The sequence below is a fragment of the Capricornis sumatraensis genome, chromosome 7, assembly GCF_032405125.1.
Source record: "Capricornis sumatraensis isolate serow.1 chromosome 7, serow.2, whole genome shotgun sequence".
In the NCBI taxonomy this organism is placed as follows: domain Eukaryota; kingdom Metazoa; phylum Chordata; class Mammalia; order Artiodactyla; family Bovidae; genus Capricornis; species Capricornis sumatraensis.
The window spans coordinates 4,740,885-4,764,627 of NC_091075.1; the positions used below are offsets into that span (position 1 = coordinate 4,740,885).

A 23,743-nucleotide genomic window follows, 5' to 3' on the forward strand; every position below is an offset into this window, starting at 1 on the left:
AAGGTAGCAAGGATGCTTTTCTGTATGTATTTCTTATCCAGTAAGGATACAAAACATTTTTAAAAATAAAGAATACTTTAAAAGAACATGAATTTCCAAGTATTTATAAAGCAAATGATAGAACTTGTCTGAAATAGCAAAAGGAGAGTTTGATCAGATTAATGAAGAGGACGGTGTGTGCTGAACTTTTAGTAAGCAAGCGGGCACTACGTACAGGCACAGGTCTTGACTCTTACAACCCTATGAGGGTTATTATTATCTCCATTTAGAAGAGAAAAGTTAAGTAACCTGTTCAGGGCCTCAAAGTCAGTAAATACACTAAGCATACAAGATCTGTTGTATACGATGCAGAATGACTGACATCTATTATCAAAAAGCTAGCAGACTTCATGCTTATGAGTCAATCAGACCACAGGGGTGCCACTTTCAGTAAGATTTCTCAGTATCACAAATCAAGAAATGGCCCTATGCAGGATTACTGATAAACCATTTACAAATATGATTCTGCTGCCTGATAAGGCAGTTGAGTTAATGATTTGAATATCTTTCATTTTAGTTACAAAGCCTAGTAGCCACTCTTTTGAAATCTCAGACTTATCAGATACCCTTACCAATAATAAATCTGATCACACACCCAGACACACACATAAAAAGACTGTGACACTGAGATATAGACTGAGGAGACATTCACATCATTAAACATGAATTGCTGTTTCCAAAACCCTTCATAATTCTAAATGGTTAGGAAGCTAGAATTAAACTGGAGAGAGAGAGGGATGGATAAGAGTAGATACTAAAGAATTTCTAGAAAACTGACCTAGATATTCACACTGTTCTAACAGTTTAATGACTGACTTTATTTTAATCAAGTCTGGTAGAGAAAATTCACTTAATCTAGCAAAATCACTTTTATCTGGTCGAGATAAAAATAGTATTTCACTACGAGAGTCAAGAGAAAATAGTTAAGGGAAGAACTTCAAACAAGAAAAATCCACTTACCAATAAGGTTGAGACGCAACGCCTTTTCATTCTTCAATCTTGGGAGAAAAAGTGCATGTGTGTTAGAAAACTTCCAAAACAAGTTTTAAAAATCTGAAAAAAACAACAAAAAGAAAAACTACCCAAAGAACCTTAAGAACCTTTCAAAGATCACTTTTATGCATATGAAATTAATTTTCTTAAAGAAGAAACACTGACACCATGCTTCTCTTTTAAATCACAAAATGTTACTAGAATTTTTTTTCTGCTCTGCAGTGACTAAAGGATACCTATAAAACAAACTGGTTTTGAAAACACAAAGGAAAGCTTGCTTGTGCACAGAAGAGTAACAAGGACCTTCTAGAAAACTGCTGCCATCAAGACCAAAATGCATCACTGTCATCTTTTAAACTTCAACAGGAATAAAACAAAATGTTTACTTTTCATAAATTTGATACAAATTATAACAAAGAAAAAGAACTCATTTACTCTCAAAAAATGGCCTACATGATCATGTGCCTCCTACTGTTGCTATTTTGAATTCTAATCCGTTCAGGGACTTCCCTGGCATTCCAGTGGTTAACAGTCTGAACTTCCATCGAAGGGGGCATGGGTTGTTCCCTGGTCAGGGACTAAGATTCCACAGGAGGACAAGAAAAGAAAAGAAAAACCTCTTTTCCATTCAGGAAAGAGGGACGCTAGTGAGAGGGTAACATGCCGGAAGGCTAGGATCTCCAAATGGAGAAAACAGGCTGCAACCATCAGAAGTTTTTTCTCTCTCTCTTAAACGTCAGGAAGAAACAAACTGCAATTGTCAGATTTTTTTTCCTTCTCTATACAAAATTAAAAGGAGGTTTCCTTTAAAATTCTGTGTTGCCATGATGACATCTGGTTCCACCTGAACTTAACTTTTCTCAGCCCTTGAGCTAACCAATGTGTTTTTCTCACAGAAACGTTATTCTTAAGCTATGTTAATGAACTATGTATTTACCTTAGACTCTGTCTTTCTTCAAGTTGGTTCCAACTAAGACTCAGAAGGGACTTGACAAACCAGTATGCTTTACTTAACAAACCAGTATGCTTTACTCTCGCAAATGTTCTCTTAAGCTATGTTAATGAGACTACATATTTGCTTGGAAACCTGCCTTTCTTCAAGATTCATGTCAATCATCTTATGGCCTGGGATGACTCACCTTGTGCCAATGTTATCTCAAAATGCATGTTGTAGGTGAGAGGCCTGGCACTATTCTGAGTTTCGAGACAATTCCTTCCTCTAATTAGCTGTCTGCTAATAGGTATGTAACTTACTGCTAAGTGGGTCGCCATTTCCTTTTCCAATGCATGAAAGTGAAAAGTGAAAGTGAAGTCACTCAGTCGTATCTGACTCTTAGCGACCCCATGGACTGCAGCCTGGAGAATCCCAGGGACAGGGGAGCCTGGTGGGCTGCCGTCTATGGGGTCGCACAGAGTCGGACATGACTGAAGTGACTTAGCAGTAGCAGCAGGAAAGACTAGCGGGGGGGCGCTCTTTTTGCCCCCTTTTGATGTGTATTTCAGAAGCTTTCTCTATCTCTTTTATACTTTAATAAAACTTTAGTACACAAAAGCTCTGAGTGATCAAGCCTTGTCACTGGCCCCAGGTTGAATTTCTCTCTTCCGGAGGCCAAGAATCCCAGCGTCTTTCATGGCTCAGCAATAATCTTTCACTAGTTTTTTTTTTTTCAATGCTTAATGCTATCAACTAGGGATACAGCAATGAAGGAAAAAAAAAATCACTGTCCTTGCACTAAGAAAGCAGATCAGATTTACCCTCCCACTTTAAACAACTAGAAAATCAGAGAAATAAAATGAAGCCTTTTTAACAAAAATATTTCAGCCACAGAATGGGAGAAAATATTCACAATACAAATAACATACAAAAGACTTGTGTTAAGAATATATAAAGAGTTCTTACTACTTGACAGTGGACAAACAACTCAAAATCAAAAGGGAAAAGATTTTAACAGATTTTTCATCAAATCAGAGACATAAAAGCAAACAATAAACACATAAAAATATATAATTAGTCATAAAGAAATACAAATTAAAACCACATTGAGACATTACTGTACACCCACTAGATTGGTTCAAATCTGTTTTAAAAATGATAATACATGTCTGAGAGGAAACGGAGGCTAAGTTCCTTCAGTCATGTCCAACTCTTTGCAACCCCGTGGACTGTAGCCAGCCTGGCTCCTCTGTCCATGGGATTTCCCAGGCAAGAATTCTGGAGTGGGTTGTCATTTCCTCCTCCAGAGGATCTTCCAGACCCAGATGTTGAACCAGCTACTCTTGTGTCTCCTGCATCGGCAGGCAGATTACCACTAGCACCACCTGGGAAGTCCAACTCTTATACATCAGTGGTGAAAAAAGTAAAATGGCATTACCACTTCAGATAAGGTAATTTTTTTATTTACATACTTAAACATTACACCTCCTACATGACTTCATTCTTTTCAACAAGTTTTTTAAAAACTCAATTTCTTATTTACTTAAACATACATCTCCTGTGCATGTGTGTGCCTGCTAAGCTGCTTCAGTCACATCACTCTTTGTGACCCTATGGATTGCAGTTCTCCAGGCTCCCCTGTCCATGGGATTCTCTAGGCAAGAATATGGAAGGGGTTGCCATGCCCTCCTCCATGGGATCTTCCTGACCCAGGCAGATCCTTTACCACTAGCACCACCTGGGAAGCCCATATCTACTACACAGCCCAGCAATTCCAGTTCTAAGAATTGAAAGAAAAATGTTTTATGTCCGTGAAAATACCTGTACATGTTTATGGCAATTTTATCTGTATGCAACAGCAGGGTTGCTCATTTTCACTTAAGCTTTCGACAGTAAGAAGTAAGGCTTTGAGGACCATGTGGCTGGTCTGTCATAACTACTCATCTCTGCCATCACAGCCACAAACATGAAAGGAATGGGCAGAGCTGCCTTTCAGTAAAACAAACTGCTTTTATAAAAATAGATGGTCACTCAGCTTGCAGACCCTGAGAAAAGCCATAAAGTATAAACAATCCAAATGACTATCAACAGGCAAATGGATAAAAACCTACATATCCATACAATGAAATACTACTTAGTAATGGAAGAGAAAGACAACTTGTTGTTTGTCACTAAATCATATCACGTCTGACTTCGCAACACCGCAGACAGCAGCACGTCAGGCTTCCCTTTCCTCCACCAGCTTTCAGAGCTTGCTCAAATGCACGTCCATCGAGTCGGTGATGCCACCCCGCCACCTCATCCTCTGCTGTCCACTTTTCCTTTTGCCCTCAGTCTTTCCCAGCACCAGAGTCTTTTCCAATGAGTCGGCTCTTCGCATCAGGTAGCCAAAGTATTGGACCTTCAGCTTCACATCAGTTCTTCCCCAATGGAAGACAACTAATATATGCAATAACGTGGATAAATTTCATGCTAAATGAAAAAGACTGCCACAAAAAACTACATACAGTATGATTCCATTTACATGAAATGCTAGGAAAGATAGATAGCATCTATGAAAAAACAAAACAACAGGTGCCCAAGGCTAGAGGAGGAGGGCTGAGACCTGACTGGGAAGATTTGGAGGAGGATGAAAACATACTCCAGCATACTGATCAAGGGGTTACACCATGTATTGTCAAAACTCAAACGCTGCACACTTCAGTTATGTCTATTTTGTCATATGCTATTTAAACCTCAAAGATGATTTTTAAAAAGAAGTACAGAACACTACATAATAAGGCTGAAAATGACTCTGAGAATTCATTCCTTTCAAATCAGCCTAGAGAGAAGAATCTAGTTAGAAGTCAAGTTTGCTATGGATCTGAATGAATACACTGAGGGCTTAAACTACAGGGGAGTGAAGCTGGAATGAAAGAGAGATTTGAGACTAAATTCTCCAAGTTGTTACCTAGATTCTTACCCATTATGTTTGTTAAGTGAAATTATTTTCATTTGATATCTATAGTTCTACTCTATGGGACAAAATTTGACAATACACAGTACCAACATGTTGCTATGCTGAGAATTCATAAAACAAATGATATAGAATAATAACTATTTCCTGCCTATAAATTGAGCATCACTTGAAATGCACTAGTCCTCAAACTGCACTAATTTCTTTAATAGGAACAGAAGAGGTATTTCATATAGTCTTAAATCAGAGCATTCAAATGCTAAAGATAAATAGTGTCTGACTCCTACTCTACAGCGCTATTCACGCCTTCAGTATCTTCAGGTATTCAGAGTCCATCTGATGAACCCAGCAGCTCGTGTCTGTACCCTCTACCTCTGGTCAAGGGCACTGCACCCTAACAATATCCACCCCAATCTTCCCCTACCTCCCTAAAAATAAATCTTAGGAAGTAGTAAAAAGAATCCTCCAGCTGCTGGCTCTCTTTCTTCCTTATAAAATCAAGGATCTGTGTTGGGCAGGATGTGGTAATACCTAAGAGGGTCCCCAGTGCAGATTCCTGCTGTTTTGATATTCACACCCCTGTCCTCCCTGAGTGTGGCTGGACCTCATGGCTCACTTCTAAAAACCAGAACAGTGCATACTGGGATGGATGTCATCTGAAAATGACAGTGCAAACACTGTCTTCCATCCTAGTCACGCTTCTTCCTCTGACTCCCTCTGACAAGGGAAGCCCAAGAACACTGGAGTGGGTAGCCCATCCCTTCTCCAGTGGATCTTCCCGACTGGAGTCAACTGCATTGCAGGCGGATTCTTCACCAACTGAGCTATCAGGGAAGCCCTGTATCAGGAAACCTCTAGTGGTGGAGCCCAAAAAGCCGTTTTAATACACTTTAGGGGTGTATTTCATGTTCACTAAAGTTAGTGAAATACTGGTATAGGGGATAGCAAAATCATCAGAAAAAAATGCATGAAAGTGATACAAAAATAACTGATGTTAAAAAATTACCATCTTAAAGCAATATCATTATAATAATCTTTAATGTACAAAACAAAGACCCATCATTACAAAGAGGAAAGGAAATTTGACTATATTATCATAGCATTTGACTATTCTTTTCAAGAAAACTTCTAGCCAAATAACTTTGAAACTGCTAACCCAACTGGTCTTGGGCAAGGAATGTAACAATAAAACAGCTGGTTTTTATCAGCTACTATGCAAATGTATCTAGCATTCATCAAACTGCTAAGGCTATTCTAAAATAATCAAAATAATCTATTTTGATTTCATAACTTCATTTTAAGGAATTTTTTTATTTGTTCCTATAGCAGTTCCCTTGTGGCTCAGCTGGTAAAGAATCCGCCTGCAATGCAGAGACGTGGGTTTGATCCCTGGGTTGGGAAGATCCTCTGGAGAAGAGAAAGGCTACCCACTCCAGCATTCTGTCCTAGAGAATTCCCTGGACTACAGCCCACAGCGTCGCAAAGTCGGACACGACTGAGCAACTTTCCCTTTTTACTTTCATAGCAGTTCCTGGGGACTCTCACAGCCCAGAGGTGCAGGGAAGAATAGGCAAATTACAGTATGGGATGCTGATCAAAGAGAGGCTAAGGGACAAGAAAGGGAGAAAAGAGGAGGCAGCATACACATTTCATTTCCTGATGAAGAAAACCTTCTTATGAATTCCTTCACATCAAGAATACAGAGCTACTTTCAGAATGGCAGAACAAGAACTTAAAAAATCAAAACTTGTCAAAATCAACTTTTTCAGAAGTTTAAAAATTAACCAAAGGCATGCAACTATCAAAGGAGCATTTACTCAAAAAAAATGACTCAATCTCAGTAAGAACAGCAATTTTTATAAACCAACGTGTTAGCAACTCAGGGTAGCTGTAAAAGCCATCCTCCTAGCAGTCACTAGAACAGTTAGGTTTGGAATTCCCCCAAAGCTTCATTTTGAGCACTGTCACCATTTGACATGGCAGCAGATGGAAATGCCCCACTGCAGTCTATGGGGTCACACAGAGTCGGACAGACTGAAGCAACTTAGCAGCCGCAGCAGAGTTACTTTCTAATCTAACACAGAGCTCTCTCTGTGGAAGCAGCCCAACCCCCAGGCTGTTTCTCAGAAACAATCTCAGTAGCAACTGTCTACCACAACAGCTGCCTGAGTGATAACACCACTGGAGGACTAACAAAAGGCTGACCCACACAATTTAAAAGCAAAATCTAAGGAATGGAAGTTCAATACAGGGCACTGAAATGCTCACTCCCGCATATTCCTGGAAATCAAGAATGCCAGGTGTACATTCAGGACTGTTTTCATGCCAAAGGAAGACCCGAGAAGATCCTACTCTCTCACTTCTGGATAATCCTGAGGCTTTGTGCAAACGCTAAATAAAGTCTATACAAACTGCCTCCTGGAGTTCTGAAAAGATGTCCAAAAGACCTACACAGTCCCTCAACAAAGGCTGACTTTTATTAGTCAAAAGCAATTACAGAAACCCCTGTCCAAACATTAGCTGACCACTAATTGAGCAGAAACTGCAAAAACTGCACACGACAAACATGCTTTTACAAAATTAGTCCAGGAAAGTCACAAAGGAAACAGCAACAACAGCAAACCTAAATGACCGTGGGGACAGTATTGTTATGGAAACCGTGGTGTGGGAAAGACACAAACAGCGCTTGAAGACACAGAATGGCAGGGTTATTTAGCCCTCTGTGGACTGCGCGGGGTCACCTCCAATGGCTGAGCACCCCAGGTTTGTTTTGGGTATCTTTTATACACCATAAACTTCTCGCTAAAACAGCTCAGATCCCGTCCCTCCCCAGGCAGCCCAAGTTCCCGAAGATGTAAAGAGCAAGCAAGGTGAGCAAGCAAGGTCACAGAAGTGGAAGCTGTGTTTGATGAGCAGCAGCTGTTAAAACAAGATTAAGGAAGGAAAAGCAAAAGGCTGTTCCTTTAACTGGGGGCTTTGATCGATATGTCTGTAACAACAGTATCACCCTGAATTATTTAAAATGCTCAATTCTGAATACAAAAGTAGGAGACTCACAAAGAAACAAGAAGTATGGCCTATACTCAGGAGTTTAAAATACCATACAGTAGAAACTGTACCAGAGAAAGTGCAGAGGGTTGGACCTGTAGACAGAGACAAGCAAACATAAGAAGCCAGTTGAAATTATCCACTCTGAGCAAAAACAAAGAATAAAAATTAAGATGTCTCAGAGATCTGTGGGGATGCCATCAAGCAGATCAATATATGCATGTGGGAGTCACAGGAGAGGGGCAGGACAGAAAGGGTATTTGAAAAAATAACAACTTCCCAAGTTGATGAAAAACATTAACCTACATGCCCCAGAAGCTTAATAAACTTCATATAGGATAAACTCAGAGATCCACACCTAGGCATAGCCACACACTAGTAAAGCTACTGAAAGGCAAAGTGGTATCTTGAAAGCATCAGGAAAAAAGTGACTCCTCACATACAGTGAGCCTCAATAAGATGAACAGCTGACTTCTTGTCTGAACGCTGGAGGCCTGAAGACCAAGATGTGACATTTCAAGTGCTGAACAGGAAGACTATGAACCAAGAATTTCATACATATTGAAACTTGAAAATGAAGCACAGTCCTACAGAAAAATTAAAGACGTTCTCAGATAAAAACGAGAGTATCTGTCATTTTCAGACTCTCCCTGCAAGTAACACTAAAGGGAATTCTTCTGACTGAAATAAAAGGACAACAGTTACTAATTTGAATCCACATGAAAAAATAAGAAGCACCAATGATAAAAGGTAATTACACAGATAAATACCCCCGTCCCTAGGATTCTCTAGGCAAGAACACTGGAGTGGGTTGCCATTTCCTTCTCTAATGCATGAAAGTGAAAAGTGAAAGTGAAGTCGCTCAGTCATGTCCGACTCTTCAAGACCCCACGGACTACAGCCCACTAGGCTCCTCCGCCCATGGGATTTTCCAGGCAAGATTACTGGAGTGGGGTGCCACTGTCTTCTCCGAAAAGACAGTATAAATGTGTTTTAATTTGTAACACTTTTCTTGTCCTAACTTAAGACAACTGCATAAAAACAATAATCATGAAACTGTGTTTTATGAACTTACAATGTACAAAGGAATAACTTATCTGACAGTAGGGCTTCCCAGGTGGCTCAGTGGTACAGAATCTGCCTGCAAATGCAGGAGACATGGGTTTCATACCTGGGTCGGGAAGATCCTCTTGAGGAGGAAATGGCAACCCACTCCAGTATTCTTGCCTAGGAAATCCCATGGACAGAGGAGCCTGGTGGGCTATAATCCATGGGGCTGCAAGAGTTGCACATGACTTAGTGACAGCGTGCAAAACACATCTGACAATAATAGTACAAAGAGGAGGCTCAGAATGGAGTTACAGTGGAGCATTTCATGGTATATTGCTCAAATGAACTTGATGTTAATTTGAATGACTGTTTTAAGATGTTAGCTGAAATTTCTAGACCAACAACTAAGGAAACAACTAAAGAAAAAAATATATAGTGATCTCTGCTTTACTAAATCAAATTACTAAATCAATTCTCAGCCCTAATCTTGTAACAAACGATACAGGTTGATCACTATTTTCTCTTTCAAACATGTTTTTTTCCTCCTAAGTCTCACTTGTTGGAGCCTCTTCCTTTCTCCAACCTCTAAACGGCTGAGGAGCTCTGGACTCAATCCTTGATGTCCTTCTCTTTCCTGTCTTCATTTATTTGTCAGGTGATCTCACCCAGTCTCAGTAGTCCTAGTATCAGCTAGATATTGATGGCTCCCAAATTTGCATCTATATCCCTAACCTATCCTCTGAGCATCAGAGCCAGCACATCCAACAGCCCATTCTGTATCTCATCTTTTACATCTAATAGGTACTTTCACCTAAGTGCCTAGTAAATGTCTGCATGGCTCACTGCTCAAATGTAAAGTCTTCAGAGAAACTTTCCATGACTATCCTATGTAAAACAGAATCTCTCCCTCACTCTCTATCCCATAATCTTTTTAAACTTTTCTTCATTGCTGTCATCACAACCTATTTATATTTATATATGTTTTAGATTAAGTTCTAAGTGCTGACTCCTTGTTCAGTGTTTTACCTTAGTACACAGAACACACATGAATATTTATCAAAGGAAGAGAAAGGGAGTACTGATTAGGAATAACTGTATAAAAGGGTTTTTCACCAATACATAAAACAATGAAAATACTTACTTTTCCTTTTTTTCTTGTTTGTGGGCCTTTCTTGTAATTTGAGCTGCTTTTCTACTATATGGATGGATGACTTTTTTTTCTTGTCCTACACTTTTTCCCTTTGGTGCTTTAGGCTGAAATGTAGAGAAGTATATGACACACGCAGTCAGATACATAAATGACTTCTGTCAAAAATTTTTCTTTAGAAATAAAAAATTTTAACAGTAATATAACAGAAATGCTATGAGCTGGAAATATGTCACTAGAAATCAGGAGATATGCCAGACTCAGTCTTTGTTTCCATGGTCCTAACAGAAATGACATACAGTTGACCTCTGAACAACACAGGTATGGAATGTGTGGGTCCACTTGAACGTAGATTGATTGTTTCCCACAGTAAGTACTACAGTGCTACCTTATCTATGGTTATGGAGGAACTGTATATATGGAGGACTGACTATGAACTATATGCAGATTTTTGACTGAGCGGAGAGTCAGTGCCCTTAACCTCTGCACTGCTCAGGAGTTAACTGTATTCAGAACTATGCTCCAGTGATGTAAGAAAATAAAGGCACAGAGCCAATAAACCAGGTTTTCAATTGTTCCATCTTTAAAGCAGATACAGAGAATGCAGATAGTGAGGAGACTCACAGGTGGACATCTGGGTCAAAGTTAAGGTTAAGAGAGGGTAGAAGGAACCCAAGATGTTAACAGGAGCCTGAATGTAGAAGCTGCACAAGAAGCTGTAGAAGAGAGTGGGCAGTGAATAAGGAAAATCAAAGCTGGATGCACAGGAAATAAGAACAGAGGGAATAATATAAGCCATCTCAAATCAGCCCAGTCCAAAAGAAACAAATTATTTTCCCATTCAAGACTTAGGCCAGTTAACCAGGCCCTCTAAACTAGCTGTCTAGCATTTCAGTACTGTTTTATCCTTACATACTTCTGTATCTTATATCTGATTTAAATTACTCAGGAACTTTGGCTCCCTGTAATAGAAAGCCAAAATAACAGTGGCTTAACCCCAATGAAGCTAGGTCTCTTCCACAGAAAGCAGGAGCTGGAGGCTCTGCTCCATGGAGCCCTGAGGCCCACTTCTTCTTGCTGCATGCTGTCCTCAGATGGAACAACACCAGGCCTTCAGTCCAGCCAGTGAGAGGCAGAAGAGAAAAATCAACAGGCATGTTCCTTCTCTATTATATCTAAGGAGGATTATATAAGTGATTAGTAAATACAGTCTTTATTATCAGAAAAAAAATACATGATTATAGAAGAACAAGAGGCTCTTTAGGGGACAGCTGGAAATCTAACATATCTAATCTTCAAAAAGGTCACATTTTTAGAATATTCTCTCTGAAACTACTGGCACTGCGTTAATGCAGCCTCACACTCTTCCATGCTTAAGGTGGCCTTGAGGTTTTACATCGGAAGGCATGGAGTGGCTCTGTCTGGAACACTGATGAGTAGAGCCCTTCTCCCCACTGAAGGGCATCACTAACTTGGTTAGGCCCTAAAACCTTAACATGAGAAACAAACTACTCTGACTTACTCTCCAGCATTATACCCCACTCAAAAGACTCTTCATCACATTCTTACTAACTTCTCACCATTCCCAGAACATACCATACTGTCTTGCTTTTTTTTTAAACTTTTAGAGACTGTACTTGTTACCTCTCCCTGTAAAATCTTCACTTGTCCTCTGATAAAATGCAGCTCAGTCACTTCCTTTATAAAACTGTCCAAGTAGAATTAATCAAAATGACCACCTCACATACATATTCATTTCTTCAACAATTATTAACTTAAATGTTCAATAAATATTTACTATTGCCTTCTTGATAAACATGACCAGAGAAGATTAACTCCAAGTGTGAAACCCAGGCTGCCCCTAGAAGCTGGTTACGGGTACAGGAGTATAGTGTAAAACCATCATCAGAGTGTGTGCGTTCTTCCACGTGTCTCTCTGCACGTGTGGAGGGAGGAGGCAGGACGGTGTAACAGGAACTTATGTGCATGAGGGTTAGTTAGCAAACATAGATCAAGTAAAACTTTCAGAACTCAAGGCAGGCTGCCTCTAAGACGGCCCCCAGGGACCATCCCCTCCTGAGGCCGATGTGCATCCATCCCCTTGAGTGTGGGCAGGACCTAGTGGCTCACTTCTGTGGACTAACATTTGGGAAAGTGATACAGCATCAGTCCAGAGATAGGTTACAAAAGGACCCTGGCTGTGTGCTGTCCACTGCATGCTGCCCTCTCTGGCTCCCTCCGATGAAGACTAGCTATCTTGTGTTGAGCTGCTCTACACAGAGGCCAGCAGGACAAGTGACTGAGGGAAGCCTCAGGGAGTGAAGAACGAAGGCCCTTGGTCCAAGAGTCCACAAGGAGCTGAACTCCACCAAGAACCACGTGAGGGAGCTGGGAAGTAGACCCTCCCCAAGCTGTGCCGGGAGATGAAGCCACAGCCTCAGGTTATACTCTGACTGCAATCTTGTGAGAAACCTTGATGGAGAGGATCCAGATAAAGTATGCCTGGTCTGTGACTAAGAACTATGACATAATAAATTCTGTTGTTTCAAGCCAATGAATTGTGGGATAGTTTGTTAAAGAGTTAACTGATGCAAAACAAAAAAATAAAGCAAAAATATCTTTGAAAAGATATTTTTATTTCACATATTCCAACAAATAAAGTGCTTTCAAAAAATGGAAGATGATCACAAAATTCTCAAGAAAAAAAGATGGTCTCTGAAGCTGTAAAACTTAACTGAAGTTACAGACTTTTGTAACATTGTTTTAGCAGTAAGCCCAAGTCTACAGAAAATTTCCTTTAAAGATTTGAAAACTTTCTTTAAAACAAGAAGTAGTGTGATAACCTGGAGAAGGCAGTGGCACCCCACTCCAGTACTCTTGCCTGGAAAATCCCATGGATGGAGAAGCCTGGTGGGCTACAGTCCATGGGGTCGCTAAGAGTCGGACACGACTGAAGCGACTTAGCAGCAGCAGCAGCAGTGTGATAATCCTTGGAGTACAAAATGTCCACACAGCTTTAGAAGGCCTCATTTTAAAGAATAGTGTGAAAACCCTTGGAGTACAAAATGTCCGCACAGCTTTGCTGCTGCTGCTGCTGCTCAGTCGCTTCAGTCGTATCCAACTCTGTGCAACCCCATAGACGGCAGCCCACCAGGCCTCCCCCATCCCTGGGATTCTCCAGGCAAGAACACTGGAGTGGGTTGCCATTTCCTTCTCCAATGCATGAAAGTAAAAAGTGAAAGTGAAGTCACTCAGTCGTGTCCAACTCCTAGCGACCCCATGGACTACAGCCTACCAGGCTCCTCCATCCATGGGATTTTCCAGGCAAGAGTACTGGAGTGGGGTGCCATTGCCTTCTCCGCCGCACAGCTTTAGAAGACCTCATTTTAAAGAACCTCTAAGATTTAGTTCAAAGAAAGTACAAAGAAACCGAACTTACATTCTGACTCAACTGTGGACTATGATTCCTTATAATAATTTATTCATGAAAAAGTTGCCTCAAGACAGGTTATAAATATACAATAAGGCACAGAAATATGTACCATAAAATAATAAATTTTAAAATAATTCTATGTCAATATGTTGTCTTTTTTTACAAAAAAACCAACAAAATGCTTCAACAGGGGAAAAATGAAGTAACAGTTTATCAATAAAAATCTACTAATTACATTCTATTCAAACTAAATGCTTCTTAATTAAAAAGCAATCAATCTTCATTAGTCAGAGATTCTTCAAATTTATTTTAGAAAACATCTGACAATTCATAAGATAGTATAGAAACATTCTATATATTGGGGAAATGTTTACACTGTATTTTCTATTCAAACTTAGTATTTTGTTTCAAAGAGAATCAAAGTTAACTTTCAAAGATATAGCAAAAATGCATTGTCTTCATATGCATAAAAGACTATTCTAAAAAACAGAAACTTCTAAAAAGTTTCTGGCATCATAGAAATATTCTATTTAAGAAAACTGGTATTAAAAGTCTCTCTCACATACAATCTTCAGTGAATACTTCAGAAAATTCATTATAGACCAGTCTTTAGACTTCCCTGGTGGCTCAGACGGTAAAGCATCTGTCTACAATGCAGGAGACCTGGGTTCCATCCCTGGGTCGGGAAGATCTGCTGGAGAAGGAAATGGCAATCCACTCCAGTAATATTGCCTGGAAAATCCCATGGACAGAGGAGCCTGGAAGGCTACAGTCCATGGGGTCGCAAAGAGTCGGACACGACTGAGCGACTTCACTTTCCTTTCCTTTCACTTTAGATTCATACTTGAGATTAACAAAGAAAACACAAAAGAAGTTTATTCAAACACAGCAACAGAGAGAGGTTTTCAGGGTCAATACACTTTAAATATTTCTATAAAAACCATAAATAACAAAATATAACTTTTCCTAAAAGACAATCAAAGCCATCAAAGAATCTAGGTACAACTAGAAAAAGAAATGTCATTTCAACTGCCCAATATAACTAGAAACCTAAAAGAATGATCATTTTATCAAACACACTTAAGGTACACAAATACACATAAAAATTTTTTTAAAAAGTAGAGGAGTAATGCCATGCCCACAACTGAGAAAGCTTACAGTATATAATGCCTGGAACCACAAGTAACCATAATCACAAAGATAAATTCTAGAATATGATAAACTAAGTCACTTAGTATCAAAGACATGACAGGAATATAATGAACTAATTAAGAGAATCTGACCGACCTTTTTTTTTTTTGGCAATGACTCTATCCTGAAGAATTCTAGGGCACTTCCCTTGCTTAGCAGATATTTATGATGACAAGTGTCAGTAACAAATATCTTGTTAGAGAATCCAGAAAGGACACATAAGCCATGTTAAAAGTGAAGAAGTGAAGTCACTCAGTCGTGTCTGACTCTTTGCGACCCCATGGACTATAGCCTACTGGGCTCCTCCATCCATGGGATTTTCCAGGCAAGAATACTGGAGTGGGTTGCTATTTCCTTTTCCAGGGGACCTTCCCGACCCACAGATCAAACCCAGGTCTCCCGCATCGTAGGCAGACACGTTACTATCTGAGCCACAGCCCTTAAGCCGCACTAAACCCCATTCAATTTTCATGGACCATTTCCAGTTTAAGTTTACCTCCTCCTTGAAGCTATCCACTAACATGTAACCATTTCATTCTCAATAATCTTGCTCTCTGGGGAGCACTTTCCACACAGCACTTAACATACTGCACTGACCAGTCATTTAATTTCACACTTGTGTTTATTTCCTCCACTGCAACTCCCTGAAGACTACAAATATGTCCTATTGGGTTGAAAAACAAGTTTAAAAGAAATAAAAAGAGGTTTCCAAGGTGGTGGAGGAGTTCTTCCTGGAGCTCGTTTTGCTCCACAAACACATCAACAACACATCAACAGGTGGATCAGTTATCTACATCTATAGGCAGAGCATCAGCTGATCACTAGCAGAAGACCTTGGATCCTGGGAAGGACAAGAGGGATCACTGTGCAACCAGGTAGGATGAAAAAAGAAGGGAAAAAGAGGAGAGGACATGGGACAAGACCTGTGCCCTGGTGGGGAGGTGAAGGCGGGTAGAAGTCTCATCTGGGGATGCCCCCTAACTGACAGGGCAAAAACAGACACAGGTGGAGCATCTGAGGGGTTGAGAAGGGGAAACAGCTGGTCTGTGGCAGACGGACAGAGACCTACACACACGGCTGGTGCTAGAGCCCTGTGCATCCCAGATTGGGATATGTCCCCACCAGTGCGCACAGGGGCTGAGAGCTGGAACATGCAGGTAAGACAGCAAAGCTGGGGAGAGGACGGCTGCTGGTTGTAAGGAGACAGCCTGAGGGGACAGAGGGAGGAAATCTGTCCCTGGGAAAGCCTGAGGAGGAAACTCAGACTGTCACAGACGCAAGGCACCACTGCTGAGTGGTGAGCAGGGGTGGGACCTGCCATCACACCCTCTCTTTCCCCATGTGCTGGCCCCTGCCTGCTGATGGGCTGGGAAGGGCCCCAGCCAGGGCAGGCCCTAGCACACCTCTCACTGGGCACCAGGAAAGGCCCCCAACAGCAGGCCCATACATGCCCACAGCTGAATGCCAGGAAAGGCTCCCACCAGGGCTGATCTTGCACTAGCCATCTGTCACACCCACGACTGCAAGCTTCTCTGCTCTCCTCATCACTGAAGGACTGGATCTCTCGTGGCCACCAAGTCCTCCGCTCACTTGTTGATGCTGCGACTCTAATCCCAGCAGCCATGCTGCCTCCACACTCTGTCCTCACCAGGCCAGACCCGACAGCTCTCAGGCAGCCTCGGAGCAACTCCTGTGTGTGGCCAACACTCAGAGGTGGGGTGAAAACCACAGCTGAGCCCCAGGGGTCTGGTGACTAAGGAATAAAAATCTCTCCATGCAGCTGCACAAAATGTAGATTAAATCCATGCGATCAGCTTGCTAAACCCAGAGTCTATGGAATATCCAAATGGACAGTGACTGTTCCCACAGTTGAGACTGGTCTAGCTGTAGCAGCTGTGGACTCTGTAGCAAGTACATGTGGGAGACAGGCCAGGTCAGAGTCTGAGTGTCCCCCCAGTGCCCAGAGCAGGTCCAGAGACCTAGCCAGAGGTAACAGAGGGTCTGCTGGGGAGGCAGAGGTTGGCTGTGATTCATAGGAGGGGCAAAGACACTAATCGATGAGACCCCAGGAAAATATTATTATTACTACTATTATCCTAATTCTGTTTTTGTTTCTCTCATAATTACCACTTTTTACTTGAAACTGTGAAAGTGTTAGTTGCTCAGTTGTGTCCAACTCTTTGTGACCTCATGGACTGTAGCCCACCAGGCTCCTCTGTCCACGGGATTCTCCAGACAATACTGGAGTGGGTACCATTCCCTTTTCCAGCTCATCTTCCTGATCCAGGGATTGAACCTGGGTCTCCTGCACTGCAGGTAGATTCTTTACTGTCTGGGCCACCAGGGAAGCCCTATTTTTAAAATTTTTCTTTAATTTTTAAAATATGTTTTACAATTTTTTCTATTTTTATATACTTTTCATTGTTTCCTGTTTCTTTCTGTTCTCTCTTTGTTCCATTTTGATCTTTTTAAAATTTCTCTGTGTTTTAGGTTTCTGTGCTTTTTTTCCTGCACTCTGCTTTATTTTTTGCTTCTGTTAATTTTGTTTTTAATCATTTGGTTTGACTTCTGGGTTACTTTGCTCTGGTAGTTCTAGTGCTTTTCAATTTCTCTGTGTTTGTTTCTTCTGTGCGCATGTGTGCACCTGTAATTTGTTCAGCTCTGGTGTTACTATTTGTCTTGGGCTCTGTTTCTTCATTTCTCTTTTGTTGTTGTTGTTGCTACTACTTGTTTATCTTTTTGCCATCTGTCTTTGACTTCACCACCCGCGTTCGTTTTTCCTTTTTCTTTTGCCACACTGTATGACTTGCAAGGTCTTGGCTCCCCAGCCAGGGGTTGAGCCTGAGCCTTTGGGGTGGGAGTGGTAAACCCAGGATGCTACACCAGCAGAGAATGCCCAGTCCTAGGCAATATTAATCTGTGACAGTTCTCCCAGAGGTATCCTTCTCAACTCCAAGACCTGGCTCCACCCAATGGCCTTCAGTCCCCAGTGCTAGATGCCTCATGCCAAACAATAAGCAAGACAGGGACACAGACCACCCATCAGCAGACAGACAGTCTGAAGTTGTACTAAGCCCAGAGACACCCCAAAACACACCACCTGATGTGGCACTGCCCATCAGAAGGACAAGATCTAGCACAATCTACCAGAGCACAGGCACCAGGACCTCCCACTAGGAAGCCAACACAAAAGACAGGACCGAACTCACCCACAAGGGGCAGAAATGAGAAGCAAGAAGAGCTAAGACTGCAGAAAGGAGACCTCAAACACAGTAAATTAGACAAAATGAGAACATAGAGAAATATGTTGCAGAAGGAGCAATGTAAAAATCCACAAAACCAAATAAATGAAGAGGAAATAGGCAATCTACCTGGAAAAGGATGCAAAATACCAATAGTAAAGATGACCCAGATCTCAGAAATAGAATAGAGGCACAACAGAATGGAGAAAATATAATAAATATTTCAGGTCAGGAAGCAACGGTTAGAACTGGACATGGAACAACAGACTTGTTTCCAAATAGAAAAAGGAGTATGTCAAGGCTGTATATTGTCACCCTGCCTATTTAACTTATATGCAGAGTACATCATGAGAAACTGTGAACTGGAAGAAACACAAGCTACAATCAAGATTGCCGGGAGAAATATCAATAGCCTCAGATATGCAGATGACACCACCCTTATGGCAGGAAGCGAAGAAGAACTAAAAAACCTCTTGATGAAAGTGAAAGAGGAGAGTGAAAAAGTTGGCTTAAAGCTCAACATTCAGAAAACAAAGATCATGGCTTCTGGTCCCATCACTCCATGGGAAATAGATGGGGAAACAGTGGAAACAGTGTCAGACTTTATTTCTTGGGGCTCCAAAATCACTGCAGATGGTGACTGCAGCCATGAAATTAAAAGATGCTTACTCCTTGGAAGAAAAGTTATGACTAACCTAGATAGCATATTGAAAAGCAGAGACATTATTTGCCAACTAAGGTCCGTCTAGTCAAGGCTATGGTTTTTCCAGTGGTCATGTATGGATGTGAGACATGGACTGTGAAGAAGGCTGAGTGCTGAAGAATTGATGCTTTTGAACTGTGGTGTTGGAGAAGACTCTTGAGAGTCCCTTGACCACAAGGAGATCCAACCAATCCATTCTGAAGGAGATCAGCCCTGGGTGTTCTTTGGAAGGAATGATGCTAAAGCTGAAACTCCAGTACTTTGGCCACCTCATGCAAAGAGTTGACTCACTGGAAAAGACTCTGATGCTGGGAGGGATTGGGGGCAGGAGGAGAAGAGGACGACAGAGGATGAGACGGCTGGATGGCATCACTGACTCGATGGATGTGAGTCTGAGTGAACTCCGGGAGTTGGTGATGGACAGGGAGGCCTGGCGTGCTGCGATTCATGGGGTTGCAAAGAAGAGTCGGACACGACTGAGCGACTGAACTGAACTGAAGAGAAATAAAGAACAAATAATGATGAAAAACATAACAAAAATGAAAAATACACTAGAAGGCATCAATAACAGAATAACAGACAGAAGAATAAGTGAGTGGTAAGATAGATTGTGGAAATAACTACCATGGAGCAGAATAAAGAAAAAAGAATGAAAAGAAATGAGGATAATATCAAAGACCCCTTGGACCACATTAAACTCACCAACACTCGAATTATAGGGATCTGAGAAGAAGAGAGAAAAAACAATGAAATGGCTTGAAAAAATTTTGAAGAAATTATAGTAAAACATCTCCCTAATATGGGAAAGGAAATAGCCACCCAAGTCCAGGAAGCACAGAGAGTCCGAGAGTTCCATACAGGATAAAACAAAGGAGAAACAGGCTGAGACACACAGTAATCAAACTAACAAAATTTAAAAACAAACAAACAAAAAAAAGCAACAAATAAGATACAGGGAATCCTCACATAAGGTTATCAATTGATTTTTCAGCAGCAACTGCAAGCCAGAAGGGAGTGGTAGGATATATTTAAAGGGATGAAAGGGAAAATCCTACAACCAAGATTACTCTATCCACCAAAGATCTCACCCAGATTCAACACAGAAATCAAAAGCTTTACAGACAAGGAAAATAGCTGAGAGAATTCAGCACTACCAAACCAGCTTTACAACAAATACTAAAGGAACATGGGGGCATGGGTGGAGGAGAAACATATGAAAAAAGACCTATAAAAAAACCCAAAACAGTAAAGGAAATGGTAATGAAAAATCTCAAGTAAACAACCTAAGCTTACACCTGAAGCATATATATAAATAATTAACCTGAATGGAAATATATTAAATGCTCCAACCAAAAGACAGAGACTAGCTAAACGCATACAAAAACAAAACTCCTATATATGCTGTCTACCAGAGACCACTTTAGACCTAGGGATACATACAGACAAAGTGAGGGGCTGGAAAAAGATATTTCATGCAAATGGAAAGCAAAAGAAAGCTGGAGTAGCAATACTCATGTTAGGTAGTTAGAACAGGGAAAGAGAGTCCAGAATGGCGGTAGCTAAAAGATAAGAAAAAGAAAAGCCCGTGAAAATAGAACAAAGAAGGTCCGAGGACCGGAGTGAGGACCGCAGTTAAAACAAACACTCCTGGCAAGCCCAATTTATATAGGACAGGCCCAGGGAGAAAAAAAAAAACACATAAAAAGAGGAGCCAAAGCACTCTCTCTCTCTCTCCCCCCCACGCGCTGGGGTGCTCTTCTCTTTGCGTCTTTGGATCAACGTGCCCTCACGCCTCGAAGATGGATTTTCCTGCTATCTTCTAAATAAAATACAGCTGTAACACTGAGCTGTAACACTGATGTGTCTAAGAGCTATAACACGGTCCATTCGAGACCTGAGAGCTATAACACGGTCTATCCAAGACCCGAGAGCTGCAACATGCCGAGGGGGCTTAACAGTCGCCTAACATACTCACAATCAAAAGAATGAAACTGGTCCTCCCTTACACCACTTGCAAAAATTTACTCAAAATAGATGAAAGATTTAAATGTAAGCCCTCAACTGTAAAACTCTTAGTAGAAAACATAGGAAGAAAAGTTCCTTGACAGTCAGCAATGACTGTTTGGGTATGAAACCAAAGGCATAAGCAACAAACCCCAAAATAAGCAAGTAGGACTACATCAAATGAAAAAGCTTCTGCAGAACAAAGGAAATGATCAACAAAATAAAAAGGAACCTACAGGAGTTGAAAGAAAATATTGGCAAAATCACCTACCTGATAAGGAGTTAGTATCCAAAATATAAAAGAATTCATACAATAACAACACCAAAAATCTAATTAAAAACTGGGCAAAGGACGAGTAGACACTTTTCCAAAGAATACATACACATGACCATCAGGTACCTCTACTATTACTAAAGGTAATTGCAATAACTAACATTCACTAAGCACCAGATACTGGGCTAAGCTGTTTACATTTAATTTTCATAATTCTACGAGGTAGACACTATGATTATTCCAACTTAACAGGATAACTGAGTTTTAGAGGGGTTAAGTAACTTCAAGACCATAATTTAGCAAAGACAGGTGCCAAACATCTTCCAGGACTCCACTGCCCACATTCTGAACTGTAGGAAAGAATTTTATAGAGTAACTGATACAAATGTGCAGATGGAAAAACCTCCAGCTCCAAGCTGAGTTTAAATTCAAGACAGGATGCAACAGAGACACTACTGATGCACCAGAAAAATGACAGGCCAGGAAACGTGCCAGTGAGAACAGATTTATATTCCTTGACTCATAAGGCAACATACTCCTACAGTACAGCATGACAAAAGTGAAGTTCTGACAGTCAAGGACAACTACAGTCAAATGTTAATGAACACCCCCAATCACGAACACACAATCCAACTAACAGTAGTTAGGCTAGAAAATTATAAAGAGCTGGCAATCGCACATACTGATACATAAAAAAGACTGAATTTACACAAACGTATAGCCTGAAGCAAAAACTGACGTGAAAAATGAAAATACAATGAAAAGGAGAAAAAAAATTAAAAGGGAGTAATGACACTGAGACCAGATAACTTTCTGCCACACTATAAACTTTCTATCTCGTTGTTTTCTTTAGAAACTAACTGAAAAATGAATATTTAAAAACCATGTTCGGAGAAGGCAATGGCACCCCACTCCAGTACTCTTGCCTGGAAAATACCACGGACGGAGGAGCCTGGTGGGCTGCAGTCCATGGGACAGCGAAGAGTCGGACACGACTGAGCGACTTCACTTTCACGCACTGGAGAAGGAAATGGCAACCCACTCCAGTGTTCTTGTCTGGAGAATCCCAGGGACAGCGGAGCCTGGTGGGTCATACAGAGTCGGACACGATTGAAGCGACTTAGCAGCAGCAGCATGTTCGTATTCAAGAAATATTCTCAAGAACAGAAGCGAAAGAAGCAAGAAAGAGCAACTCTGGAATACAAACAAGCGGTAAGTATAAAGACAAGCAAGAAGAATTTAGATACTGGTTACCTCTAAGTGGCTCATGGGGATACACATTCAAGGAGGGGAAAGGGGATTTCTTATAGTAAGTAATAAACGGGAATTCCTTATACAGTTGACCTTTATACTTAAATGTGCTATATAGGCGGCTCTTTCGCGAGAGGCGCGGAGGCGGGGCCTGGGGTGGGAGTGGTCACTGGCGGGAAGGCAGGGAACGGACCCGAGGCCAGGCGATCGCGCCCCGGCAGCTGCTCTCAGTTCAGCCGCGTCCCCTGCGTCCCCGCCCCAGCCGCTGAGGAGCGGACGGGCGGAGCCTCACGCAATCCCGAGGGCGGGGGGCGGAGCCAGGCAGGGCCCCGACCAGAGACCCGAACGCGCAGAGCACTCGCCCGCCCCACCCCCCGTTCTCACTCCCTACCGGCTCCCAGCCGCCCGACGCCGGCCCGCCTCCCCGACCCGGCACTGACCGGGCCTTCTAGGAACCTGGGGGAACCCACCATGGCGACGTTCTCACGGTTCGAGTCTCCGGAACTCAGACTGCACACGCCAGCACCTGACAGCCCGTCGCGCGGTGAGTCCCGCCGAACACACGAGGGGCGGAAGGAGCCAGGCGACCCGACCGGAAGCGGGAGGGCGAGTGCTCTTTCCTGAAACGTCCCGGGAAACAAGACCCCCGGTCTTTGTGAGCCGCAGGAGACTTTGGCTCGTCAGTCGGGCGCTCTCCGGTGCCGAGGGAAACGTAGGCTCTCAGGCTTCTGCCCTGCGCTCAGATCCAAGACCACACAGCCTCTTCCGACGAGGCGGCTCTGGGCTTCCGCCCAGCGCAGGCCTGCCCTCTGCGCCTCCTGGCTGCCGGAGCGAGGCTCCCCCGAGGCTTTGTCCTCACCAGTGAGAGTCCCGTCTGCACACTCGAGGCTTCCTCTCACCTGCTTTTTCTGTGTTCTCAGGATGTGTCTTCGTTCCATCTGTACTTGGTAGGATTCTATGGACATTATATTCATTCAGCAAATTGTGTGCAAGGCTTTGGGAACGGGCAAACTATTTCCATGCCCTTGCTCCGCTCATATTTCAACGCAGAATGTGGAGGGGGGGGAAAAAAAAAAAAACTCTATCAATTGATATTGTTTCCAGTAGTGTTAGTATTCTAAAAAATAAAGTTGAAATTAAGGCAGAGAAGTTGTTTTAGGCGTGGTGGTCTCAGAAATCCACTTTTGAAAGAGTTGAACAGAGACCTATGTTCAAGGCAAAATTTTCAAGACACTTAGTAACGGAAGTGAAGTGAAGTGAAATGAAAGTTACTCAGTCGTATCCGACTCTGCGACTCCGTGGGCTATACAGTCCATGGAATTCTCCAGGCCAGAATACTGGAGTGGGTAGCCTTTCCCTTCTCCAGGGGATCTTCCTAACTCAGGGATCATATCCAGGTCTCCCACATTGCAGGCGGATTCTTTGCCAGCTGAGCCACCAGGGAAGCCCAAGGGAAGTTAAGACAAAATTTACTCAAG

At 42.0% G+C, this 23,743-nt stretch overlaps 1 protein-coding gene across 1 annotated transcript in view; it reads right to left on the minus strand.

The window, feature by feature from the left end:
• Positions 1–22,838, minus strand: part of TMA16 (translation machinery associated 16 homolog) — a 30,190-nt gene extending 7,352 nt beyond the window's left edge. The window contains exons 1-3 of the mRNA XM_068975317.1: positions 22,736–22,838; positions 10,162–10,274; positions 1,000–1,037 (exon numbers count right to left, since the gene is read on the minus strand). Of these exons, the coding sequence (XP_068831418.1) occupies positions 1,000–1,037; positions 10,162–10,274; positions 22,736–22,738 (154 nt within the window). The 5' untranslated portion in view covers positions 22,739–22,838. The remainder of the gene's footprint in view (positions 1–999; positions 1,038–10,161; positions 10,275–22,735) is intronic.
• Between the last annotated feature and the right edge of the window lie 905 nt (positions 22,839–23,743).